Raw genomic sequence first — 22821 nt, 5'->3', positions numbered from 1 at the left:
CGGCTGCTGTAACGGGCCGTGATAAATTAATCCCAACCCCGCTTCTGGTTCTTGTGTTTCTCTCGTGGGACGCTGTTTAAAATGACTGTAGACATGGCGCTGTGTTTGAACAGGCCTTGCCCTGAACGCCCCCAGACAGGAGGGAAAGGGAGCTATTAGCTAGTCTGCACGCACACTGGGTCCTGTTAGGTGAACCCAGAAAGGGGCGGCGGACCTCGTCCCAAAGCAGCGTATCAGACAGAACCAGACCCTCAATCTAAGACTCCTTCAGTTCACTTCATCCCAGCAGGATAATCCACTCAGTGTTCACAGTGTCAGTGAGACACAGGGGCCTTTAATCCAGATCAGGATTATCCAGATTCTGTAATATATCTGGTCTTTGTGGGTATTTTCAGATAGGATCATTTTGATCCAGATAGCACAAGATCAGGATTACAGAATCTAGATGTTCAGTCTTTGGATAAACCTCTAACTGTTGGTCGAAGTTTTGTTAACTAAAATGTTTTTTCATGCCTAGTTTTAGTTTTAAGTTTAATTTTAGTGAACTATAATAACCTCGGTCTCTGGATCCAACCCTCCACCCTTAACCTGGACAACAATTTGATCTGGATTCTGGGTTGAACTGGATTACCAAATCTGTATCTCCTGCTTTGAAATACCCAATTTTGAGATTTTGAGATTTTGAGAAAGGTTAAATTAAATGTAGACTAGTTTGTCCCCATTGTAGACCCGGTCTAACTGACTCCAGATAGTGCCAACATATGGCTGCAGGCTGCTCTTGAATGCAGCATTTTTGTTTCCAGATGATGTGGTGCAGTTACAGTTAATGTACAACAAGTTTAACATTTTGACTGAGAACAGGAGCTAGCCTGGCTCAGGTAACAGAATCGGCCTAAAAGCACCTCTGAAGTTCAGTAATTAACACGTTTTGTATGTATTTAAACTAACAATATATTTTTATATGACTGACTGAGCCAAGCTAGTTTAATAATCTATAATGAAAGTAATAAGATGAGACACACTGTATTGAGCCCACACTGGGGAAATTCTGTTGCTGCAGCAGCTCCAGATACAACACAACACAACAGATTAGAAAAATACACATTTAATAAGAACAGAACGTTTTTAGTACACTTTAAAATCAAGAAGGCCTCGAGACCCCGAGTCGGGGCCCCGACCCCCAGGTTGGGAACCACAGCCTTTAACATTGACCACTGTTTGTGAGTGAGTGTAGTCCTGTACTGTCAAGAAACTGCAGTTTATTGTGATTTCTCTCAACCCCAATATGACTGATTTTGATTGATAACTTTCAAATTGTTAACTCACAACCTGGAGAAGCAACATTCAAACACATTTTTTTTCCTTTCTCTTCTCAGATCCAGAAGAACAAACTACGCGAGGAGGCTGAGAAGCAGCTGGATCTGGAGAAGGGGAAATGAGATAATTGCGCATCGAGATAATTCAAATATTGTATGTCTTGTACCACAAACACCAATTGGGGTTACGTACCCCGCCATCAGAACACCTTAAAACGTCTCCAGAAATAATAACAGACTGCCTGAGCCTCCCGTAGCCGTGTGATGGCTGGGTACGCAGTGCAGTGTCGTCTGTATCCTCCTGCAACCGCCTGTTTAAAGGGAGAACTGTAGTCACATTATGTATTTTTCTTGCTGTCAACAAATCCCATGTTGCACTGGGTGACATCTTCCTTTTGTTACTGTGAACACACACACACACACATATACACATATACACGCCGTCCTGCTTCTGTAAATACTCATCAGAGCAACAAATGTGGATTAATCCGCCGCTGAAAGTCTAACAAATGCACTTTTTCCTTCTGACTGAGTAAAAAAACTACACTGCCCACATGGTTGAGGAAGTTACTGAGCCTTTTAGAAAAAGGAAATTATATATTTGTGAGCCATTTTTTAAAGATTTATATCTTCACTAATGAACAATTTTGGTGATTTCAGGGGATTTGTTGACAATAAGAGAAATCTAGATAAACTCCAGCCTTATCCTTTAACATCCTGCTGTTCTCTGTAACAGAAATGTGAGCCCAGCAGATACAGATCGATCCATGAATGAGCGTTGAAGATCAGTGCAGAACTTGTGGATGTTGAAACCACTCAGTTTTTTTTTTTTTTTTTTTTTTTTTAAATCGAGCTACAAAAATCTTTTTTACATCAACCTGGAATAAACTTTGTACGGCATTATTAAAACCAGGCGTGGGTGTTTCTCTTTTTACGGGAAGGATGAAGGTATTTTTATTGATCTCTGTGGCAGGTGCTCTCCTTTCTAAGCCCCTTGGAATGAAACAAATACACACCTATTGAAAATGAGCGAGTAACACACACACACACACACACACACACTCTCTCAAAAGCTGTAAAGAATTTCCTCTGGAGTCTGACCGGGCTACATGTGCAGTCCAAACTGACGCTGGGCTGCAGGATCAGATGTCGACTTCTGTCTAGACCTGAAGGACTCGGCCCAGGAATAGTTCTTGAGAGCCCAGAAGAAAACAAACGACCGCTCCTGGCTCTTTACAAAAGGAAACCTCAGGGTTTATTTAGCTGCTTTTTTTCTTTTGTTAATTTTTTACATATTTTGGGTTTGGATTTAATGTTTCAGGACGTGGTATTCTTACAGAGCGCGCCAAGTGCAAGAGTCAACCGGTTGGCTTTAACATGCTCCAGCATCCGAACCGGGTCTTAGGAGATTACTTCAAAGCCAAAGGAATGCACATTTTTTTAGGGGGGGGTAGGTGGTGATGTTGATACTACAGTCAGTGATCCCTTCTCTCTGTACACTTAAGACAGTTTTTGGCAATCAGTGTGGAAGTCAACACAATTAAATTGTTCACATGCTGTTTTTGTGCCATTAATAATCAGCTGGATTAATCTCTTAAACGCTGTCACTGCCTGCTGCCAATAGCTTAAGGCAGAACAAGCCCTTCTACCTTCTATCCGGTCTCCCTCGTGTGGCAAGAAAGAGCACAACACTTCAATTCAAACAGCTCTGACGTGCACTTTGATGTAAAATAGCAGACTAGCAGCTTGTATCTGCAGGTTAAATCCATATTTAAGGGAATGAAGAAGCACAAGAAGTCAAAGATCATTAAAACTGAGGCTGCAGGCTGTCCCAGTTCTTTAAATGTCTTATAATGTAAGAGGGATCTTGTATTTTGCAATAGGAACATTAGATTAAATGTTCTTTAGCATTAAAAATAAACTATATGGCCAAAACAAGGTGGAAAATTAAGGAAAATCTTAAAATTTTAGACAATAAAAACCTCACTTCCATCTTTGTGTCAACAGTTTTTGTTTGTTTTCATCGTGACAACAAGCCTCGTGCACAAAGCCAGCTCTATAAAGCTCCACTGGCCTGCACAGAGCTCAGAGCTCAACCCCATCCAACCCTGACTGAGCCAGACCTGATCACCACGAACGCTCTTGTGGCTGAATGGGAGCAAATCCAAACAACCAGGTTCCAAAATGTGTTGGAAAGACTGAAACCAGGAGAGTGGAGAACATATTTCTTATTCTCTCGTAGAGCTTGAGTACCTCAGCTGTTACTTATTCCTTGGGCAGCGGTATGCCGACTGCCGTCTGCTGTCCCTGCATCTGCTGCTCCGCTCGGGCCACCTGCTCCTCGCTGCAGCAGTCCTGCAGGAAGACGGCGGCCAGGTTGCGCAGGCGGGGGCTCTCCGAGAGAGAGAAACGCAGCATGCACTGCAGGATGGCCGGATCAGTGATCTCTGAGCGCGATGAGGCCGTTGTGAGGTTCATTAGTATTGTGATGGCTGACAGGACGGTCTCCTCTCTCCGGCTCGACAGACGATTTGTGACCAGGCTGATCCCGCTGCTCTGCAGGATCATGTCTCTGCATTCAGGGTCCATACTCAGGTTACACAGCCCCCCTGAGCACACAGAGAGAGAGAGAATCATTTGAGATGAGGAAGCAGCTTTTGCACAACAAACAATGAGCGAGAGGATAAACTTCCTCACCCATCCCAAACTCCACAAAGTTGTCATTCTCCTCGGTGAGCATGTCCAAGAAGAGGTCGGTCACCTGCAGCTCCTTCAGATACTCCATGTTCTTTGGGTCGTAAGCAAAGTTGGCCAGGTTGGCCAACACCTGCTCCTTCGCCTCTGATGCAGAGAAATTAGAAATAATAATTATTATAATAACAAATTCATTTAAATTCAGGGTTCCCATCAAACAGCTGTTAAAGTTAATGTTACATACTGGATTTCTGATTCTTTTACACAGTTTTATTTTATTATTTTATTTTATTATTAACTGCTGGAAAATAAAACCCTTCCACAGGAAGTAAAATAAAGCTGTCCCTCCAGAATAAGATGACAGATTGTGCCTTTTTCTATCTAAATCTGTTTGTTTGTCGTTCTCAGATTATTTATAATAATAAAATATAATAAAATATAACCACTGAAGCTGTAACTGTACCCACCGTCACTGTCGGTGTCCTGGAACTCAGTGACCAGAGTTTGAAGATACTCAAAGCGGTCTGAGCTCTCAGACGAGCCCCTCTTCCACATCCTCACCGTTAGCTTAGCATTAGCCTGTCCGTCTGTGAAATGTCTCCGTGCAACTGGGCGATAACCAAAAGGTTCCGCCGTCTTGTTATAACATGCGCTGTTGACTGTAACACCAGCAGAACATCTTTAACGCGGATTCAAACATCGCACACGTGTTATGTGAGTGTGTAAATATCTTATTTTACGTGTTGGGGATATTTTTTGGTTTCATAAAAGTGGGAAACGGAAGTGGTGTTACGTGCGTGAGAGAAGGGGGTGTGTGCAACGAGTTTAAGGTCAGCTAATGTGGCTAATGGTGGCTAGCTCCTCTTTCTGGTTCAGCTCTCTGGATTTGAGTTAAAATGAAGCAACACCACCAACTGTCTGCTGGGAAACGTCTCACCAAACCAGTGCTGTTCGGGACTCTGCTGCTCGGACTGGCTGCTGCTTTCTTCAACAGGTAAAAGATTTACTGCACATTGCATTAAGCTCTCCTTTTATATAATATATAATATATATATATATATAATCTTCCTTTTGTGTCTCTTTTCTGTTTTTATAAGCTGCCTGGGTGGATGATGTATGAAGGGAACCTAACAAACAAACAAACAAACAATCAAATGCAATAAACTAATCAGCAGATAAAGAGAAATAGGAATCACTCTTTGGATGTGAGGAACATATCAGGAGAGCTGTGTGTTCCTTTGTGATCAATAAGTCACAGCCAAGGACTACCAAAGCACACAGAGCTGTAAAAGCCTTTTAATAAATGTGCTTTCAAGTAATCTGCCAATTCATTTTAATTAATAATCTGCAGCAAGAAGTCCTTCACAATTCAATTACGCAACCAATAATCGATTCATCGATTAACTGCTTGGACTCTGTTATAAGTGTAAATGTGTTGTTTTATCTTAACATATCTGTGTGAATTCAATTCTGTCAGCTTTTAACTGGTAAATAACCGGATGAGAAATAAACTGACAAAGTTAAAGAGAAAACCACTCATTGTGTCTTTCATTAAACTCTTTATAAATCCCAGAATATTTCAATCTCTACTCGCCTGTTGCCATTTTATTGAGACATGAGTGACAAAACAAAAGCAATATAGATTATTATTATTATTATTATTATTATTATTATATGAGACAGAATTTGAGAAGCTGAAACCCCCAAATTTTAGTCATTTTTGCTTTAAAACTGACTAAAACTGAATTAATTATCTAAATAATTGCAGATTTCTTTTTTTTCTCTTGTGCATCATCAGTGTTACATTTTAAAATAGTATCACAGGGTCACATAGATAAATTAAAACAGGTCTAATTTGAAATAAAACATTACAAACTGAGCCCTTACATCCGTCTAACGCGTCCTCCTCCTCCTCCTCCTCCTCCTCCTCCTCCTCCTCCTCTGTGCAGGCACCGGTTCTTTGAGGACGTGGAGGAGTTCAAGGCCCAGGAGCGAGAACGCAACCAGGCCAAGAGGATGGAGATCTTGGAGAGGAGGCAGAGGCAGATAGAGGAGGTGGCCGAGAGGAAGAGAGGAGGGAGCAGCTGAACCACAGCGTGAACAGAAGATCCTTCTGGGGCAGAATATTAATGCTGAGCAGGTCTACAGACATGGACTCTAAATATACCTGACTGTACGAAGACGACCTTGTTAAACCGAGGCCTTTAAATAACCTGCCTGGTTTCACTAATGGATATTATTCAAATAATCCTCACACATGCAGTTAATACAAGAGGATAACAGGAAATGTAATCTTCTATTTTGTGTCTGTTTTGAGACATAAATATTAATTATTAAATGACCAAAAAGTAATTATTCTTTTTTGTGTCTTGTATTTACATGTTTTGTCCAGCAGGGAGCAGTGTTGTTAACAACTTAAAGGACCATATGTTTGTTTTTAGCTCCTTAACTTTAAATCATGAATGCTTTTACAGCTTTTTCTGACCATTTTCAAACACACGCTGTAGAGTTTTAGATTTTCACAGTTTAAAAATACTCCACTACAAGCAAAAGTATTCAGAATATACAAAAGTATTATTATCAACATGTACTTAAAGTATCAGAAGTTAAAGTATTCAGCTCATTATGCAGTGTTATATTATTGTATAATATAATATTGTTGGTTTTAGGTTCTTTACAGGTTATAATATCTCATCTTTTATTAGATTGTTGTGTGTTTTACCTGTAAAATCTTAATCTGAAAGGTAATTAGTAACTAAAGCTGTCAGATAAATGTAGTTGAGTAAAATATTTCTATATTGTTTTAGTCAGTTGGTCGGAGAAAGACATTTGAAGATGTCACCTTCAGCTCTGAGGCTTTATTATTATTATTATTATTGTATAATTTTTCCCTATTTCTGGGCATTTTATAAAACCAAATTATTAATCTACAAAATAATTGAAAAAAGGGTTGTGACTACGAGTTGTTTTCATCATTGATTAATAATAATCTTTATTTATAGAGCAAACCCACATTACAAAGTGCTTCACAAAGAATAAAAGTTATAAAATCATCAATTTATAGAAAGTTTCAACCAGATAAAACAATAAAAACATGATAATAAATTGTTTTATTGATTAATAGTCTTTAAAATCCCCAGAAATAAGAGAAAATTATATAATAATCATGTTTTAGGACCTGATAGATAAGAGTTTCTGCTTAGAAAATGATAGAAACGATTCACAGACCTGATACAAACACGACACATTGATGGAGTATAATTACATATTTTATTAAAACATGCCGTAAAAGAAACCTGAAATAAATTAAACCCACAAACTATAACCAACAGGCAATATTGCACTTGAATGAATATGAAGAATAAGTTCCCACAAGGTCAAAGTGCTTCACTTGCTCATCGTGTACAGTACTTAAAAAAAAAAAAGTGCTGCGTTATAATAAATCCAAATAAAATTTAAAAAAAAGTGGATAAAAACACTTTTAACTACAGAATACAAGAAATGCTGGTTAACTGTTCTGAACACCGACAGCGGCGCTTAAATAAATGTGCTGTCTATAAATAACGATCAATATGACCAATACTGTACACATCATGTCACATAGTTCAGAGGGTGGATGTTGTTTGACTCACTACAATGACACAAAGACTCACCCCCCCCCCAACCCCAACCTTTCCCTTCTGAAACAGAAAACATAAGATTAACAGTTAAAAAGCCAAACTGGAGTCTTCGCCTGGACGCCGGCGAGGCTCACACGTCGGACATTGTGAAACATCTGTAATTGATGGAGGCAGACCATCATCCAGGAAGCAGTGGGTGTGTTTGCCTTAATCGAAGTTATTGCTTAGTGAAAGTGGTGAATAGAAGCTGTAGTGATTAAAAACCAGCCGTTCATTTTAATTGCATAATATTTCCCTTTTTTTTTTTTTTTTTTTTTTTAAAAAGGAGAACTCAGAGGGAAGATCTCACGGGAATCTTTACACGAGGAGATGGGGGCGCCATCTTTGTACGAGCCAGTGAGCAAAGATACAGTAACACATGAAATATACAGACAGGGACCTTCGATTACAGCAGGAACGAAGCACAAGAGTCAGAACAACAGAGAGTGGGGGGGTACATCGACAGGGTTTTACAGTATTAGCCATTTGTGTTGTGTCTCTTTTTTTAGATGTGATTTTCCAACTGCAGGACGCAGGCGTGTCGGGTTTTATAAGGTTTGGGGTGGTAGGGTGGCTACCGTCACACAGCGAGGGGCACTAAGCCTGGGGAGGAGGCAGCAGGAGGGGCGGTGATGGCTGTCAGGGCACCAGGTTTCAGTCCGTTCACGGTCCTGCTGCAACAAAAAAACAAGAGTTACATTAAAACCCGGAAGCTCTCAGGTTGTCTGACACTACGGCATCATATTAACTTTAATACAACCTTTTCTTTCATTGAGTGATGTTAAGTGTATATTTTATTTCTCTCGACCCCCCCATGAAGCTTCTGTGACCCCTACTCGACCCGACCCCCTAGGTTGGGAACCTCTGCTTTAATACGTGATTTAGCCCATTAGCCCCGGCTTATTAATCATATAATGCATTGGATTAAGTTAAAGATTAAAAACCACCACACAATTTAAACTTTAAGCTGCTTAATTTAAAAGGAGCAATAATGAAACAAGCTGATATGTTTGGAAGTTAATTTCTGCCAGAAAAAGATGTTTACATGGAGTTAATATCTCATCATTTGACTTATTATTGTCGTTCCTTATTTTATAGTCCTCTGATTTTCCTGTAAATTCTTTAGAAATGTTCCAAATGATTTTCTAAAAGACGTTAATTGGTCACTTGATTATCAGGAATTATATAAAAGACTGTCAAATAGAGGAGTAAAAGTTCATAATAAGCTGTTAATGTTGAGTTAAGGTGACGTTTTAGTGCTAATATGTTTGCTTGTTTAGTGATCAATAAGTTATTTTGAATAATGAACCGTCAAGCTCAACTAAAAAGGTTGTGATTCATTATTCAAATTAGGCAAAAACAAATGATTTTCTACGTAATAAGTGCATTTTTGTTAATTAATTGCAAGTAAATAATAATTTAATGACAATAATATCCATCTAAACTCCCCTATTAACTATTATTTACTGGTTCTTTCACCAAAAAACTAAAATTTTATGACCAAATTCTCCTATTTTTTCTTTCTTTTCATGGCAGAATTGGACTTTCGTACATAAAGGATGAGCAAACTGTCAGATAAACTCTTCGTACACGTCTGTATTTTCTGTCACTGTCCAGTAACTGCCGCCAGCACAAAGCACTGACCTGAGCAGCGGCAGGTCACCGCCGCCATCCTGCCCTCATTATCCACTGAATCTGTCTGCAGCTCGTACCCAGAGGACACTGCGGCTACCACACCAAGGATGTTTTTAAAATGTTATGTGCTGCTAAAAATGGAACCCGAATGCAGAAAGTGGGAAGGAAGTTACGGTTTGAAGAGTTTCTCCAGACCGACTGGTCGAGCCGGTTTCTTTTGTGGGTCGTGGTTGGGCTATGACCTGAATCCCTCGAGTGGTTTTAACCTGAGTCATAAATCTGGAAAGCAGCGTTCAGTTTCACTACAATGCAGTAAAATGTCTAAGGCTGGTAAGGTTCTATAGTGGTGTATATATGTGACTGTAAGGTGATATAAATGTCAGGTAGAGGTGGGAAGTTATAGGCGCTGTATGGATCTATATTGGGGTGAAACTGTCAGAAGGCTTAACCTTCACTTCCAGCACATCTCTGTACTCTGCTCTGTGTCAGCTACCAGCTACAAGTGGCTGCTTTTTAATGAGTCTCTGCACCAATATGAAATAAACTGTCCTCTTTGGTACCTTAGTTTCTACCTACTATAAACATTTTACTTCAAACTGTGTTAAATAAACACTCTTAAATGCTCTTTTCTCACCAGATAATAATGTTCCTCTGTTACAGTAAGAGGGACAAAACGCCTTTGGCTTCTCCAAAGCTCTGTGAAGGTTAATGGTGTGAATAACAAACCCTCTGCCCTGAAACCAGAAGGACAATGACCTTGGTGTGTGTGTGTGTGTGTGTGTGTGTGTGTGTGTGTGTATATCTCGATATGCACACACTGCCTCACACAGCAGAAACACTATACGCTGTCAGTGCTCTCGCCAGCAGCAGAGAGGAGTGACACAGCAGAAAAACTGGACAGAACAGACTCTTTTCCCCACATTAAATATGACTGAATGTTACCGGATACATCAGGTGATATTATTTTCTTATTGTCAACAAACTGCATGAAAACAACACAACCAACGACGCACTATATGAACAAATATTGTGTGTGTATCAAAGGCCTGATTATTCCTCTGTGCCATAAAGCTCCATTGTTGTCCAAAAAACACACACATTGTAGTTTTATTTATACACCGTCCTGCTGCCCCAGCTACTCACTGAAGCACCAAATGTGGATTAATCCGCCGCTCAAAATAGTCCCCAAACAAATGTACATTTTCCTCCTGTTAGAGTAACGTTTGTGAAGAACTAGCAGCTGCTTTAGGTTTTAGGGATGGTAATGTTGTTTCATCTTCATTGAAATGAAATAATTAAAGATTTGTGGCTGATTTTTAAAAAGATTTACATCTTCAGTTGGAACCAGTGGGTTCGGAGCGGAGTACCATAAACAGAAAATACAGAGTAACACATTTAAAGGATTTGTTGACAACAAGTGAATCTAATCTTCAGTGCCTGAATTGGACTAAAATAAAGGTGCCAGTTCGCAATATCAGCACAACTCTAATCTTAATTATTTTGCCATTTTTCCGTCCATTTTAGAGACATTTTCAGTGATGTTTTGTCCTCGCTTGTATTCTGTGAAGACCAACCCTTCATCGGCTCTAACCCTGACATTTTTACCTCATGCCTAACCCAACCCAACCAACAAAGGCAACAAACACAAGTGCCGCTGAGTACTGTCCCACTTCAGGCACTCCCTACCCTTTAATGATGAAATACTTTCACTTTTTGTTGCCTGCTGCCAGTAATTTTCCCACAGTTCATTTGTAACAGTTTAAATAGGTTTTAAAAAGTCTAAAATGCAAAAAACACACAACAAAAAAAGCTTTAAAATTCCCTTTTGTTAATTATAATAAACGCTCAGATCTAGCACCAAAACAACATAAACAACTCACATTAGTACACAGACAGGGAGGAGCTCTATTAGGTCAGCAAACAGGAGGCATTACACCACCACTACCACCACCAACACCACCCTGGGACAGTTAGTGGCCGGGACGTCATCTACAGTAGCCCACAGTTATTTCTATGAGCTCTACAAGGGATTATTAAAAGCAGCAGCAGCATGCATGCCCCCTACCCCCACCACCAGCACACACTCAGGTAACAGACAGAGGAGCTGTGATTACCCAAAATCAATGCAGGGAATGTGACCATCTCTGTCCTGCTGGGGGAAAAAATGCACACAGGTCTCAGATACTCGTCCATATCTCCTGCTGAGTCATCACATACTCTATGACTACACCGAAAGGCATCCTGTAAACACGTCTGACAGGAATTACATTGTGACAATCATTGATTATCTGCTCTCTAAGGGGTTTTTTGGTTTCACTCACGCTTTGTCAAAATATGACGTATGGAGGGGCTGGCCGTAGCTGGCTGTGTTTGCGTTCAGCACGTTGCTGTTGTCGAGAGCGTACGCCTTCCTCGCTCTCTGGTCCTTGGCGAAGTTTCTGCAAGCGGCAAGCTTGGACTCCAGAGCCTGTGTGGGAGGAGGGGCACAAGCAATGATATAATATACACTCTCCTTTCCCGTGGGGAATCGGGGGGGTTTCTACGTAAAACTTGTGATGTAGTGGAAGAGAAAGGGAAACCTGGACTCAGGAATGACTCACCCCTACTTTCCGGAGTAAATCACTGACGATGTTGAGGGCCGATATCCTGGCGGAGGGAGTCAACGGAGAGTTGCTGCCATATCCGTTTGATAGCACTGTGCATCAGAGGAGAGAATAAAGATAAAGATTAGAGATTTATGTACGATTTTAACTGAGAATCTGTCATAAAAGAAGCCGATTAAGTTTGTATGATTGTTAAAAATTATGAAAAAATATATAATATAGAATTTTAAGTTCCCTGAACAGGAAATAATCTCTTAAAATCAGCATATTTTTCCCCTCTGAGAGCACCAGAAGTGCTCCTGTTTCTCCACAAGACACAAACTGATGTCCACACAAAAACAGCCAAATCCTGATGAAGAACTGCTCGGGTTTCCCCGTCTGTATCTGCACGATGAAAGGAAGAAAAATGCCCTCAAGCGAATAGAGGCTGCAGCTACCTGCTGGGTTGGCAAAGGCGTTGTCCAGACCTTTGCTCAGTGGGGTGGCAGGGAGAGAGAGAGAGGCCTGCACCGCCGTGTCCATCTTCTCGTTGTCCTGCGTGGGCGAACTTGGAGCCGACATCCTGCTCACGTCTGACTGCCTCTCTCGGACAGCCAGCTCCTGCCTCAAGTCTATGAGCAAAGAACAAATAAGGAACATTTTTTAGCTCTTCTCAAAGAGCCGAAATCTGTACGAATGTGTGGGAAAGCAGATATTTTAACCCAGCGGATCAAAGAGAACGCTGTGTGTTAATGAGCTGCGGCGGTGATCGACAGCGTGGCTCATTAGTAAAAATCTAGTCAATAATCACCTCTGGCTTCATCCTTTAATCTCTGCACGGAGACCAGCAGCGACTCCTTCTCATCCAGCTCGCTCTCCAGGAAGGCGTTCCTCTCGATGGCCTGGTTCAGACGCTGCTCGAAGTTCTCCAGAGACACGATAGTGGCTCTGAGAGAGACGTTTGAAAGGAGGCAGAAAAAAAATTAAATAAAAAGGAAGCCAAAGATTGACATTTCATTAATTAAATGTAAATATCCTCTGGGGCTGCCTTTTGGGTACGAATAACATCAATGATTTTAATCAAATTCAAGCCAGAAATTGATTGAATTCGAGCCATTTGCTAATTGTAACAAGCACTTAGAATTTCATCTTTATACATCACGAAGTAGCTGGTTTGATGGGAAAAACACATTTGACTCGGGTTAGTGTCTATCATGATTTATCCTTATAAGAAAAGCCAAAATCTTTATTCAGTGAAATAAAAATGCTCCTCAGGAACATCAAACTCTTAAAAGGAGAAACTATGAAGACATTGATTGACTAAATTGCGTGCAGGAGTGATTTTAGGCTGTACTTTAAACAGACCTTTTGGTTCTCTCCAAGTCATCGTTGGACTGTTCGAGCTCTCTGACGTATTTGTGGAGCTGATCCTTGATGCTGCGTGTTTGCCCGAGGTCGTCCTCCAGCATGGAGATCTGCTTGTAGCTCTGAGAGTACTGCTGCTCCAGCTTGTCCTGAGGGGAGAAGAGCCGGGACAGGATGAAGACAGACGCCACATATCAATCGCGTGTATTTCAATCTAGAGCACAGACAGCTCCCGACGCTGCACCGCCTACATGCTGTTATCCATTTTTCAGTGCTGTTTCTCACTTTCCTTCTCTCTGCTGTAAAGCAGCGGATGTTAAGTGTGACCTATATATCCACCAGCTCTGAGACAATCAGCTCAATAAGCACCACCGTGGCCCGTCTGTGTGTCTGACCTATATCTGCTGTTACTGTGCAGACTGAATCACATGCAGAGGCCAGACAACCCGGTTTGAGTCTCATTCAGCTCAAACCTATGAACGTTACACTGAATATAACTGTGAGGATATATTTAATGCTGGGATGTTCTTTGTATGGTGGCTTTGAGGTGAAAAATACAACAACATTGGATGAAACTTGCTAAACATAAAAAAAAAACACAATGTTGTTGTTCTCAGAAATCTTGTGTTTCTGAATTTAGTGTTTTCTACAGTTTTGTAGTTTTTTCTGAATGGTTGTGTTTACTGAAATGTTGTCTGTGTTGAGTGTTGTCTGAAATGTATTTCGCACCTCAAGGCTACCGTAGGTTTGTACTGAAAATATATAAAAACACACAACAGCAATTTTCCTTTGTTTTGTGTCTTTTGTTTCTAAAATATTAAGTTTTCTGAAATGTTTTTATTATTTTATAAAGATCAAAAACATATTCCTGAAAAACCAACAGTGCAATGTTCAAAAACTCTCACTACTGTGTCTTCTCCCCACAAACAAAGCTACAGTATGAATCCACTTGATGAACATCTCATCCCTGCTGGTGACTTCACTTCACCCGGCTGGAAACACGGACTCAGAAATGCGCCACCCGCCTTTTTTTTGGTAATTATGGAGCGAGAATAAGACACAACCTGATGCATTATGTATGAGAGTCGTTCATATCAGCTGCACCAATATACAGCCCGCTTAGGACAGAGCAGGTGCTGCTTCATAAGTGCTGAAATTAGAAAAGAGACATAGCTCAGCAGCATCCTGGAGTGAGATTACCATTTAGATTGCACATGGATTCACAGAATATGCCGATCCCAGGACTATACTCCTCGCTGAGACCAATAAACCCCATCATAACCACAACTTTAATTACAAGCCTGTATAGGTCTGATCTCAATGACCTCTTACGTGGAACTAGAAAAAGGCAAAGCTGCAGGCCCACAAGACTAAATAAATAAGTGTTGAGTGCATCCAGGGGAGCGGCAGCTGCTACAGCGTGACTTTACTTCTCGCTCCCAAGAGGCTGCACTCAAGACGGACGAGTGGTGATATAAGATGGCTATGAAAAAAAAATGCATCAAATATTTATTTTAAAGGCTTCACATGGAGACACGCTGTACTTTGCTCGGTTCAGAGCGCCACATGTTGTCAAGATTAAAAAAAAAACATGATATACATAATGCTGATCTCATCATTGACCTACATTCACTGAGAAAGTCACAGCAAAGGTCAAACAAAGTCATTGATCGAGCCGGTTGACAGGTGTGGATAAAAGGAGATCGGGGGTCACAAGATGATTAAAAAGATTGTAAAATATTTGTCGCTACACAAAATATTTTGATTTTTTGGGACTTTTTGTTTACATAGATTTGTGAAATTCTGGAGAGAACTCATAAACTATTCATATTAAGGCTGAAAATAGTGATTATTTCCATTAGTGATTCATCAAAATGGTCTTAAATTGAACTTGCAGAAACCCTGCTAACACTACATATACTGTTGCTTATTCCAGCAGTGATCAGACCCAGATTTAATTTATCATCCCTGTTGTTTTACCAAACTAACTGCAGTTACCTTGAGCGCTTCGACCTCGTTCTTGACTCTTTGGTTCTCGGACTGCAGGTCTTTCATACGATGCTCGGCCTGGCCCAGCTGTGCCTCCAGCTCGGCCTCCAGCTCCCTGCTGCCTTCCTGAAACTCCAGCAGCTCCTCCTGAGCCTCCTGGCAGCTGCAGGCGGAAAGAAGAGAAGGCGTCGGACAACAAGTCGAGACGGAAAAGAGGCCAGTATGCAAGCCCGGTGGGGGAACTCATCAACTGCTGCAGCTTATTAGCATCTTTATTTCATCTTATCTGGCTGATATTCACAATTTTAGACACTATGCTGTAGAGTGGGTGGTTTAGAGGATTGGTAATTACCATAATTACTTTCCATCACTGAGTAAGACTAAGTACATTTAATCAAGTAGTGTATTTAAGAACAAGTTTGAGGTACTTTACTTCTACTCCACTACAAATAAGAGGCAGATTTTGCACTTTTTACTTTACATTTGTCTAATAACTTTCGTTACTAATTATTTCAATAACTTCAGAGTAATAATATGAAGAACAATCAACAAATAAATGTGTTATTATAGATTAAAAGGCCAATTTTCTTCACATAAATGAACCAAATGCTGAGATACAGACCAACTGTGTATGTTTTTATTGTTTTCTTACACCCCTTAAAATCAAGAAGGCCTCGCAACCCTCCTGTGAAGCTTCGACGATCCCTAGTGGGGGTCCCAACCACTGCATTAGAGCACCAAATATGGATTAAAATAGTCCCAAACAAATGCACTATTACAGTGGCCAGACAGTTACGTTTTTCACAATATCAAACTAGACATTTACAACCGGTTTTTAAAGTGACATTTAAAAGTTAAGTCTGTGTTAGACACATTTTACTCTCCATCCAAAAACAAAAACCTGACCTATATTTCAGTTCATTCAGTTCAACGGGAACCAACCTTCTGACACTGAGAACAACCACATAGTTCACTGAACAGCTTCACCATGAACGGGTGGTTATGTAAGTGTGTGTTGATAAGAGCCTGAACACACTTGGACGGACACACACACACACACACACACACACACACACACACACACACACACACACACACACACACACACACACACACACACACACACACACACACTCTCAGACAGAGCCGGCTGTCTAAAAATGGCAAATGGAATAATCAAGCATCACATGAGCGAGGAGAGTGCCGGAGGTGGCCCAGAGCCAGAAAATCCATTTGTAAAAGCTCGTGTTCAGCTCACTGTGGAAAGACTCGGTCTCGCTTTGAACTGGTTCTACATGGAAAAGGTTGGCTGCTGCTAATTTGCAGTCTGGTGCTTCCTCTATTCACAGTTGTTATTACTGTCATTCAAAATACTCCAGTGAATCTGAGCGGTTAGTACAGGGGGGGAATCCTCGCAGCAGAAAGACATTTCACGATATAAAAACGCTTATTTAACGCACAATTTGGTGATTTTTCTCGCCATTTTTAAGGCCTTTTAAATCAGTTCTAGTTCTACAGGGGTTTCTTATGGTTTACAAAACTAAAACTTACTGAAGGTAAAAGGAAAAGGTTGTAGCTTTTGTGTTTTAAGATGATTAAATATGTTAAAGAAGATCATGCAATATGATCTAAAGCTCCAGAACAGAACTGGTTCAAAAATATTTAATACTACCAAAACACTACATTATTTTGCTTGAAAATACTTAAGGGATAACTGAAATGTAACTTTTTACACTTTCATAGTCACGTTCATGCATGTAGCGCATACATACGTCCACGATTAGTTACGAGATAAAATGTGTTGATAAGATAGTGAGTGGAGGTAAAATGAATGGTTCAAAAACACTGTAATCGTGTCTCCAAACTGGAACTACCTGGAAGAGAAGTGTGGATCAGGAGGACCCCTTTTCCACCAAATTAAAGATTCAACAACAGTCAGCAATAAATAATGTCCTTTCTAGGAATAAACCTGCCTCCTGTGTGAACTGTCCGTAGCTGAACAGGGTCTTAAGAGGCGGGAAACTCATGAGACAGCTGGCGGTATTTCATAGTATCAAGGCTGAGAGAAGAACTGCCACTTTAACGTTATGTTATTGTAGTTTTATGGCGTGTAAACTAAATATTTCAGGGGAAATCCTTTAAAACTGGAGAGCCTAATGGGATCTATGGTGGTACGTGGTGTAATAAGTATAATAAATACTGGATTAGATGATAAAAGAAGACTAATTTGAACCTCCTCAGTGGATTAATAGACACACACACACACACAAACATAATGGAAGTAGCCTCGACTTTAAAGGAAGCTCATTGTCTACAGACTCTTACGTAACTGGGTGTTGTTTCCTTTGGCTCCGAGTGTTGAGATTTCAATCAGTTCTTTATCAAGCGATGTGCTGTAAGATAAGATTTTCCTCTTGGTGCAGCTACTTTTACAAGCCTCTAGCCTAAAAATGTCAACAGCAAAAAAAAACAACAAAAAAACAGCTGTACTATTACACGAACCTACTGAAAAGACGGGAGGACAAAAGACACACGAGAGCCTTTTATGTTTAATGTGAAACATGAGAAGGGTAAGAAAAGGGAGAGGTTTCCCACTGGAGCTTTCACTGCTCGTCCCACATTAAAAAGTGTCACTGGATCTGCGTCGCTGGGTTTTAATTGAAAGAGTAAGAATGGAAGATATCAGATCAAACATTCCTGAGGTGGTGAGCTGTTATTCCCACAGACACAAAGAGACACAGAGACTGCAGTGTCACTGTCAGACGTTGTGATCTAGATCAGCAGTTTCCAACCTTTCATTGAGTAAACTGACTAATATTATATTCAATGCATAACAAAAACAGTTAGAGAACAACTGATAAACTGAATAACTGCAGGATGTTTGTGTGAAATGAGCAAAATGTGGCTGACTAAGAGGTCAGAGGTACCTCGGCTGAAACGTATAAAACTGAAACTTCACTATCAATCTTCTTTCTTTTAATTATATATATATATGCATGATTTTATAATTTTTGTTATATTTTATTTGTGTGAAGCACTTTGTAAGGTTGGTTTTAAAAGTTCTCTATAAATAAAAACTCTTATTCTTCTTGTTAGTATGTGGATACTCATGTGACTGGTTAAAAATGTTACAACTTTATTTGTATTGCACCTTTCATAAAGTTTAGTGCAGTTCAAAGTGCTTCACAGATGTTTTCCCAAACCTACTGGTTCCTACCAGAGATCTAAATCTTTTAAAAAAGGTTACAAGTTTTCCTTTTTGCTGCTCAGACAGCGCTGGTTTGTTGTTGTTGGTTTGTGTTGCTGACGATATGAATAATATAGAATAAAAGCAGCTTTATGCTTTATACTGTAAATGCTCCCAACAGAAAAAGAGCAGCCACATAATGTAACATACCTGTTCTTGTACTTGAGAGAAAGAGCCTTCCAGAAGTCAATCTCCTCATCTTTTGAGGAGAATTTTGGTATCATATCCGTTTCCATGGCAAACAAATCTGGAGAGGAAAGTAATCAGGAAACAGGAGTGATTACGATGGATAACAGGATGGAGAAGGTTTATCACACAGAGCGTCGAATCAGCTAACTCTCACTTTTTAGGTCAAACTCATCCCTTCAGATTTCTTAAAGCTTCCTCTATCTGATCTTCATTTGTAAAAAATAAAAGTGAGTGCTCAAGAATTAATGATTTAAACCACAGCTGGGAATTTATCATCAAAAACGCTCCCTAAAGACTCCCAGAAACCCTGAGGAGAACCACATACTCTGCTTTCCTACAGACAAAACTGCATTCTCAGTGTTATTAATGCCCTTCTATGAGTTTAATCTCAAACTGGGCTAAAATAAGAGCCTACTGACTTCTTATAAACACAAAAACACATCTGTAACACGATTAAAAATGCACACTAACTTTATTCCAAGGAAGTGTTCACATTCAGCAGAACTAAAAGGCAGTGAGTGTTTATCTTTTACACTTTATCAGCCTACATAGTGAAAAATTAAATTTAGATTTAAACAAAAACACAGTTCCCCGAGGTAACACTGTGACCAGGAGCCTCATTCATCACACTGACTCACAATTAAAACTGCAATTAAAACACCCTGAACGCCAAACTAGTTGTGAGCGGGAGCAGACGGGAACCAAAATCTAAATTAGGACATTTTAGGAAATCTGTTGTCATTGATTAGTCCTCATTAAATCACTCCCTTTGACTTAAATAGGCTACGAATACAGAGAACACAACGCTCCATCTGACCCCAAAACAACTGTTGGACAACACAGTGTGTTTGCTCGGGACAAAGATCTTTTGTGCGGTCGCTGAAACAGGGTTGCTTTCACGTGCTTTTCGTTCGGTGTTCCCAGTTGGAAAACAAAAAGCTCTGGGAACGAGATGGTTGACCTGTGAACTCAACACGCAGTCAACTATCAGCGGAGGAACACTTTGGAAATCAGATAACCTCATCGTACAGTGGCAGCAGCACCGATTTGGTGACACATATTCGGTCCAATTCCAACAAGTTTATCCCAAATTTGAGAGGCTTTGAACTAAATGTGTTATTAGATCTGATGCTGTTGTTTAAGGCGGCTGTTCCCAACCTTTTTCCCTTAAGAAACCCCCTTTTTTAAAAATAATTTAATGAACTGACAAATATAACATTAAGTGATATTTTATGATTATTTCATATTATAATAAAAACTGTACCTTGAACCCAAACAGAGAACTCAGTAACTGCAGGAAAATTGTATAAAAATTAGAGATTTGGATGAATTTTGAGCAGATTATTTCCTGTTTAGGGAACTTTTTGTACAATTCTCTATCTGTATTATGTATTTATTATCATTTTTAACAATCACACAGACTCAATAAGTTTATTTTTTGACAAATATAATGTTTTCTTGACACTCTTACATTTATTTTTCTTCACAGAAGTGAACCAGATGCTGAGATTCAAGCTCGCTTTAAAATCAAGACGGCCTCACAACCCCCCAGGTTGGGAACCACTGATGTAAGGAATCTTCTGACATTTTGGGATCCCCCCCTCCGAGAGTGACATGAGAAGACTGATACCACTTTCATGTCTGTAGGTCTGAAATTGAAGTGAGAGCTCTGAAGATTGGATGTCTGGTTCTCTCCAAAAGTTCAATAAAATACATCAACCAGCCATTTGAAATCTCGTTTGTTTAAACCAAAATGTAAAAACAACAAGTTGACACAGCCGTGCTAGCAGTTTCCCCCTGCTTCCAGTCTTTATGCTAAGCTAAGCTAATTTGTTGAGTGATATCAATCTTCTCCTTTAACTTAAATAAGCACCAAAGTGTCAAAAACCCAGATGTCTCCACTTAAAACCATCCAAAGAGCAGAAATACTACCAATCAGAATAGAGGAAGAGGAGAGAGAGGAAGAAGGTCAACAGATGCTTCTGTTGTGTTCAGTGTCGCAGTAAAATAATTCTGACCTCCAGCATCACGTTGGAAACACGTGTGTCCACTCGACGTTCAACAAAAACACTTTACAACCACCAAGAGACAGATTCAACTCTTTAATGTCAGTAAAAGAACTAAAACTACAAAAAGCAGCAAAGCAAAGCAAAGTTTTATTAAAGTATTAAAAGAACTCATTGTGCAGTCAAATGTTCCCTGTCAGTGTTTTCTATCATATCTGATGTTTTTGGATTAATATCACTGCTGCATTAATGTGTTATGTTGTATTTTACTGCTGTAGATGTTTAAGATTGAGCTCATTTTAACTACTTTATACACCGTTGGGTAGTTTAATCTACAGCAATGCATCTCCCCCACATTCACTGACAGCAACTGACAGGTGTTAGTAGATCACCATAAAAAATGGATGATTTATTAGGATCAAACCGTCAAACCGAAGTCGTTTTGCTGCTAATAAAAAAAGGGAACACTTTAATCCTTCAGTTTATCAGTTTAAATTATAAATCACCACATGGAGACGACAGGAAGCGTACGAATGTATGTAATCTGAGAAATAACTAAAGCTGTCAGACAAATGTAGTGGAGTAAAAAAAAAAAGTATAACAGGAAATATATAATCATTATTAATTATCAGGATAATTAAATTACATCAGATAAATGATCAGTTGATATTAATAATCATTTATTTGGAATGAAAGTTTAAGTATGTTTGTGAAGTTTTATAATTAACTTGACTATAAATAGTCAAAACTGTTTGTTTGTTTGTTTGTTTGTTGTTTTAATATTAGTGATGTTAGTTAGATTTAATGAGATCAGAGCTGTTGATTATTAAATCATCCATCTTTGCTGACCACATCTCAGCCTTTCTTACCTTTCAGGTGTGTAAAACAACTACAGGTTATAAACTTCTTTTAAAGATAGAAGCAGGTAATCAGTCCCCGACTGCCCAAGGACGAGTAAATAAACCCAACAGCTAAATCAACAGAAACCTCAGTAAAGTAAATAAAGAAAGCTTTGAGTGGCTCTTACAGTCACTGACTCCTACTGTACACTTTTCATTCTCTGATCCTCCTGAATTATTCAGCTCCAGATTAAATTCAACCACATCACACATAAAAAGCCTGGAGGGAAACTCAAATGTTATTACAGTACAAGGAAAATGCAACACCAGCCATTTTGACAGCATCATAATGAGACACCTGGTATGATTCTTAAATTTAAAAAAAAAACACAATTTACTTTAAAAAAAAGACTTTAAGTTCATGAGCTCCATGTTGGCTGTGGATTTATAATTAATTAATATATTATATGATTTTAAAAAGGGAGGTAACAGAGCCTAAAGCCACCATAACACATTATAAACTGATTTAATTCCACAACCTTACTCAGAGATTTAATCCAAAGGAGAAATAACCCTGTTGAATACTGGCACTCATCATATAGTAATCTACTATTAGAAACAACCAAAACGTCAAACATGAGATTAATACATACAGAAACCCTCTAATGTGCAATAATCTGTGTTGAATTGTGACATTAAACACAGAAACAGGCGGCAGGAACATGATGCTGAGCTCAGCTGTCAAAACTGGGTGTGCAAACCAGCCGTGAACCAAACGATCAGCCACAAAAATGATCGATTTATCGGCTGATTTATTTAGTTTCACTGGGTTTTCCAACACAGACTGACAGATAAATAAATAACAATGCATTCTGTACCTGAACATCGCCCCAAACACTGATGTTTATCGGTCCATTATGCCCGCGGATGTGAGCTGCTGAGGCCGACAGTCTCCTCTGCTGTCTGACGGTCTGTGCTGGCTCCTCTCAGCGGGGCAATTAAAGCACAATACACCCTAAATATCAATATTAATCCAGTATCATGTGAGTGCCTCAGGTTTTAATTTGACACCTTAATACTGGTGCGATTATTATGATACAGAATATTTTATTTCATGCACATATTTTTGGTTCAAAGAATGCAAAATCTCTAAAAGAAAAGTCTTTAATTTAGTGGAGCAGCTTGAAAAAGTGTCAAATATTCAACTATTATATTCTGATTTCCACTTTAGGGAAACATATGTCTTTATTAGTGGTGGATACAGTAAAAAAATCGACAGATTAACACAGTAAAAGCAGTT

General features: G+C 39.5%; 3 protein-coding genes across 8 annotated transcripts in view; 1 reads left to right on the top strand and 2 right to left on the bottom strand.

The window, feature by feature from the left end:
* The window catches only part of acsf2 (acyl-CoA synthetase family member 2), a 28764-nt gene extending 26536 nt beyond the window's left edge, over positions 1–2228 (top strand). Inside the window, exon 16 of the mRNA XM_051416880.1 lies at positions 1377–2228. Within this exon, the coding sequence (XP_051272840.1) occupies positions 1377–1439 (63 nt within the window). The 3' untranslated portion in view covers positions 1440–2228. The remainder of the gene's footprint in view (positions 1–1376) is intronic.
* armc7 (armadillo repeat containing 7) lies at positions 1090–4588 on the bottom strand. Its single transcript, XM_051416889.1, has 3 exons — positions 4478–4588; positions 4014–4157; positions 1090–3925 (listed from the first exon to the last, which is right to left on the bottom strand). The coding sequence occupies exons 1-3, from the start codon at positions 4563–4565 to the stop codon at positions 3582–3584; spliced, it is 576 nt and encodes a 191-aa protein (XP_051272849.1). The 5' UTR covers positions 4566–4588; the 3' UTR covers positions 1090–3581.
* Positions 4589–7261: 2673 nt separating this feature from the next.
* On the bottom strand, positions 7262–22495 carry ndel1a (nudE neurodevelopment protein 1-like 1a). 6 transcript variants are annotated; one of them, XM_051416884.1, is made up of 10 exons: positions 22400–22495; positions 18638–18734; positions 15250–15403; positions 13252–13400; positions 12698–12834; positions 12345–12518; positions 11905–11999; positions 11626–11771; positions 11419–11456; positions 7262–8343 (listed from the first exon to the last, which is right to left on the bottom strand). In XM_051416884.1, exons 2-10 carry the CDS (start codon positions 18721–18723, stop codon positions 8333–8335), a joined length of 990 nt encoding a protein of 329 aa, XP_051272844.1. In that variant the 5' UTR covers positions 18724–18734; positions 22400–22495; the 3' UTR covers positions 7262–8332. The 6 variants fall into 6 exon arrangements, with proteins under 6 accessions (XP_051272844.1, XP_051272846.1, XP_051272845.1 ...); XM_051416886.1 differs by having other exon boundaries at positions 7262–8340; XM_051416885.1 differs by having other exon boundaries at positions 11419–11453.
* Positions 22496–22821: the final 326 nt, after the last annotated feature.

The sequence above is a fragment of the Dicentrarchus labrax genome, unplaced genomic scaffold (assembly GCF_905237075.1).
Source record: "Dicentrarchus labrax unplaced genomic scaffold, dlabrax2021, whole genome shotgun sequence".
Taxonomy (NCBI): domain Eukaryota; kingdom Metazoa; phylum Chordata; class Actinopteri; family Moronidae; genus Dicentrarchus; species Dicentrarchus labrax.
This window is presented reverse-complemented; position numbering and strand designations above follow the sequence as displayed.